The 4,543-nt window shown below is 37.2% G+C and overlaps 1 protein-coding gene across 1 annotated transcript in view; it reads right to left on the bottom strand.

Annotated features, from left to right (window-relative positions):
• Positions 1-1,196: 1,196 nt before the first annotated feature.
• LOC110428383 (uncharacterized) overlaps positions 1,197-4,543 on the bottom strand; it is a 3,675-nt gene continuing 328 nt past the window's right edge. The window contains exons 2-8 of the mRNA XM_021444213.2: positions 4,190-4,464; positions 3,890-3,961; positions 3,358-3,422; positions 2,992-3,148; positions 2,176-2,259; positions 1,959-2,048; positions 1,197-1,731 (exon numbers count right to left, since the gene is read on the bottom strand). Of these exons, the coding sequence (XP_021299888.1) occupies positions 1,612-1,731; positions 1,959-2,048; positions 2,176-2,259; positions 2,992-3,148; positions 3,358-3,422; positions 3,890-3,961; positions 4,190-4,459 (858 nt within the window). The 5' untranslated portion in view covers positions 4,460-4,464 and the 3' untranslated portion in view covers positions 1,197-1,611. The remainder of the gene's footprint in view (positions 1,732-1,958; positions 2,049-2,175; positions 2,260-2,991; positions 3,149-3,357; positions 3,423-3,889; positions 3,962-4,189; positions 4,465-4,543) is intronic.

The following is a 4,543-nucleotide window of genomic DNA, read 5'->3' as shown; positions in this document are numbered from 1 at the left end:
AAATTTAATTTTTAAATTTAAATTAATATAAATGATCGCAAAGAGATAAAATTGATTACGATCTATTGAACACCTTCAATTCTCGAGATTAGTGACTAAGCAAGTCTTTATCGATAACTTACCACCAAATGTGACTCTCGAGTTAAGACTTTCGTAAGTAACTTCTTGTTAAATGAATAAAATTGAATGTGCTTATAAAAATGACATACAAATCACATACTTAATTAATTTAAAAATTATTATAAAATATTATGAGTAAATCTCTATTTTTTCAATATTTTGATAATAAAATACATAACTAAATTGAATTTTATTTTTTCGATTATTATATATATATAAAGGGTGGGACCTGCCTAAATTTTTGTACGGGTGAGTACTTGGTTAAGGTTAGATGTACTTGATTAGATACGCTGGTTGTTCTAGCTGTTAAAGGTGGTTTTCCATGACCAAAATCAATTGAATCCTGGCCAGGACCGTGTCCACTTTGGAATATTGTTATTACTTATTAGTAAAAGGAAAACCCAAAAATTAAAAAGAGGTGAAAAAAAATGGCCAAATTACGGCTTTTGTAGATTCTTTGAAGGGTTTGGTCTTAAAGTTGTAACTTTTCAGTACTTTGATTCAAAACCAAAGGGCCCATTTCGTCGAGCAGCCTCCCCGCGACGGTCCGCCCTGTGGTGCAATGAGTCCATCCGCAGTCAGCCTGGACCAAGCCACTGCGCAAAAAATATATAGACAAAGAAGTGTAACAAAGCAAAGTTAAAGAAGATAAAGTGACTAGAGTTCCTAATTTGATACAGATCATTTCCCAACTCTTTGAACCATTCCCTGTTTTGATTCTTTTCTTTTCGTTTTATACCTAAAATACTCGAATCCATTAGATTTTAAAATCGACATCGACATCTCGGCATTATCAACTTAGATACTGTTTCCTTTTCTGTTAATGAAATTATGTGAATATCTTGTCGAGCAACTCGAGTCCATAACGTATCTGTGTGCGTGAATAAGTTTTTCACTAGCGGACACAAACCAGAAAGGGGGAAGGACTACAGAACGGAATGTCACCCAAAAACATATGTTAAAGGCAGATGCTCTCGACTGCCTTTACTTTAAGGATTGTTCCTATAGATCATGATGAGAGCATATGCTTGCCACTTTTTTTCTCCCCTCACAAAAGCATCTCAAACTTACCATGGTACATGAAATATGAATTTCTCATTCTTTTGTTGCATCACAGTCCCCTTCGGGCGGTATCCTACAGCCGGCACATACGGCGCTACAACAGAAGAGTTTTAACTGAAACAGTAATGACCGGAAAAGAAAGCACACTAGGACATTGGAACTGAAGATGGAGAGAATTCTGCATTTCACAAGACCTGGGTAGCTCAAGCTTAAGTGCTTTGAAGCTCGTATATACATATACACAATGATGGGTACATGACATGGAAATGACTGAAGGCTACCCTAACTTTCTCCGAATCTTTCTCAACCATCTATTTTGGAGATAAAAAATAAAAAGCTTTTCAGGTTTATTGATAGGCGAACCGTTCTCATTTACCCTTCAACAACCAATATAATGTTAGTGCCAGACCTTCACGCATTCCTCTTAAGTCAAACACTTTCCTGGTGTGGAGTCACCGCTGGTCCTGATGCAATGGTAAACTGCATACCCCTACGTTGCCCAGATTGTAACACGAAAGCAACCTGTGTTGCAGCCAACGCTGCTGCTTCCTGATACATATAATGGTACAAGCTTCAATATCAACTCAAACACAAACTATGTCTATGATGTATGGTTTCAAGATCTGAAGAAAAGCCAGAAGATATATATATATATATATATATATATATATATATAAAGAATCTTAGTTTAGCTTGCTGCTTTTCCCTTCTGGCTTCCTCTGGAAGAGAAACAAACACAGAATTTCAAATTAAAGTACATGTAATGAGACAATAACCTGTCTTTGCCTTCGGCGCTGTAATATACTGATGGCCCAAGCCATGATGTAGCATGGCAAGAGAAATCCAGCAGCTCGAAGCAAGAAAAGCTGCAAGAAACCAAGCACTTTAAGAAAAATGGCTCAATGGTATAATGCCTGTAATGTTAATTGCTAAATGCTTAAGAAGTGCATAGGTGAAATAACAGCAGCAAATGCAGCTTTAGGCAAAACTTACAGAGAAAAAAGTAGACACATCATCATCATCTCCATCAGCATCCGGAACAGTCAATGCATGCCGCAATAACAGAAGTGCCATTAACTGACAAAAAAGAAAAAAAAAATCAATCATTTTAAAATCAAATCTTAATTATGTGGTTCATGAAAGAAAATAAACTTTTTTAAATTAAGAAAAAAGACAAAAATAAAAGAATCAAAAGAAAGTTGCTAGCATGAAAATTATCAACTGAGATGCTTGTGACCCAGGCAGAATCTGGGTGGTTTTCCATCAGACAGCAAAGTTGGGAGCTGAAGCTCCTAAAAGGATGGTACAATGTCTGTCCACTGCTTATGCAAAACATGCCCAACCATAGGGAGAAAAAGGAAGAAACCAAAAGAAAAGTTGTTGGCATGAAATAATAACTGAGATGGCCACTGCCATTGTGGCCCAAGTGGAATCGCATCACTGCTCTGGTGGCCCAAGCTTCCCTTGAGATGGAGGGAAGTTGGGAGCTAAAACCCAAAAATTAAGTAAAAAGTAGGTTCCTCCACTGCATGGAATAACTATGCCCAGATAAGGGAAAAAAGAGAGCAAAACTATGTACCATGAACATAAAGATCTTCGAGTTAAAAGCTCAGACATCTAAGCAAACTCTTTTCTCCAAATCAATTTGTCAAAATGTTCCCTTGACACAAGGCTAATATATTACCATGTAGAATTGACAATCGTCCAATTTCAGGGAATTAAACTTACTACAACAAGGATGTTCAGCAGTACATGTAAAACATGATTAGATATTCAAAATGTCCAGCGGATTCATAACAAAAAGCTTACAATTAGAGCAGCTGAACGGCAAAATGCAGCTCCACTGGCATTTGATGCAGCATATTCATCATACTCTGCTTCCAAAAATTGGCGTTCTGCCTCTGCAATGGCCAAGAGGCGAGGATCACGCAAATCCAGAGGGGTGCCAGAGATTGTCCAGCCTCCACTATAAGACAGTTACACAAATGATTACAATGGAATCCTCTGAACAGAACATACAGACTAATATTTCTACTGCAAATTTAGAGCAAAGTTTTTGACGGACATCATGCTTTACAAATCAAACAGCATACACTCAATTTTATCAATAGAAAAAGTCACCAACCACCAACCATTGCATAGAACATTTGTTACATGTCAGAAAATCAAACTTACCCAATATCTATAGCGGTTTCTTCAGAATGGGGACGAGGTGGAGCAGTATAACCAGGCTGGTAAGGCTGCACAGCAGATAAAAATAAAGAACATATCAGCAAGGAGCCATGAGAACCAAATATCAATAGCCACTAAACATAAATTAATAATATAACAACATATGTGAACAGAGATAATAATGCCTAAAAGATGGCACATTGAACCACTCTTGTGATAAATGCTGAGGAGTAAAACAACATTGAAAAGCGCTACATGATAAGCCGAGGCTTGTAACACAAGAGCTCTTCTCATGAATCAAAAGTTGATATTCTTCCTAAAAGCAGTTGATTGAACTTCTTCCACAATCCTGTGCAACTCCTTACTTCAAAATCCACAAACTTTCCATTCTTTACTGACACAAAAGCCCTAAAAGTGATAGTTCAAAATCTTCTAACAACTTAAAAGGGTGACATACGAATTGCGCGAAGGCGATGCATGTTTCTCAACAAAAAAAACTGACAACTTTTTATAAAGGATTAAGGCAAGAGGATACCTGATGACATATCTCGCAGATTATATCTCCTTTCTCATTGCACCAATGCTGCACGCACTTCCTATGTGCATACTGCAATTCAAAACATATAGAATTTCAGCAGAATGCATATAAAAAAAAAATTCATTTCATAAAGCATTAAAAATTCCAAAGCAAGTATTAGGTTCATTCGAAAGCTTTAGAAAAAAAAATGCTCTTTACATTTCCGAAAGGAAATATATTCTTGATCAAGTTATCATGAAAAATTAAAAATAAACGAAAATTACAAAAAATATATATATATTTTTTAAATGAAATTACCTTGAGGCTGCCACTGCAGGCACAAGGAGTCTCAAGATTCTTAATAGAATCTTCCTCCTGGCAAATGCGGCACTCCGCCGCCTGAATCAGCGGCTCCTCCTCGTCGTCGTCGTCCTCCTCCTCGCCTCCTCGGACGACCCCCTTCTCCTTATCCTCCGCGGAGCACGACGGTCCAGAAATCTCGGTGGAAGGACCAGCCTCCGACTCCAACGGCTGTACGGGAACCGGCCTTACCAGACGGTCCACATACAACACCAGGTGATCACTCATAATTTCTACAAATTTTAACAAAAATCAAAACTTTTTTTTTAAATTCTTTTAAGTTAAATAAAAAAATCACCAAAATGATATCCA

Source organism: Theobroma umbraticum, unplaced genomic scaffold (genome assembly GCF_002168275.2).
Source record: "Theobroma umbraticum cultivar Fairchild unplaced genomic scaffold, ASM216827v3 scaffold_31.0, whole genome shotgun sequence".
NCBI lineage: Eukaryota > Viridiplantae > Streptophyta > Magnoliopsida > Malvales > Malvaceae > Theobroma > Theobroma umbraticum.
The sequence above is the reverse complement of the archived record's forward strand: the minus strand, read 5'-3'. Positions and strand labels throughout refer to the sequence as shown.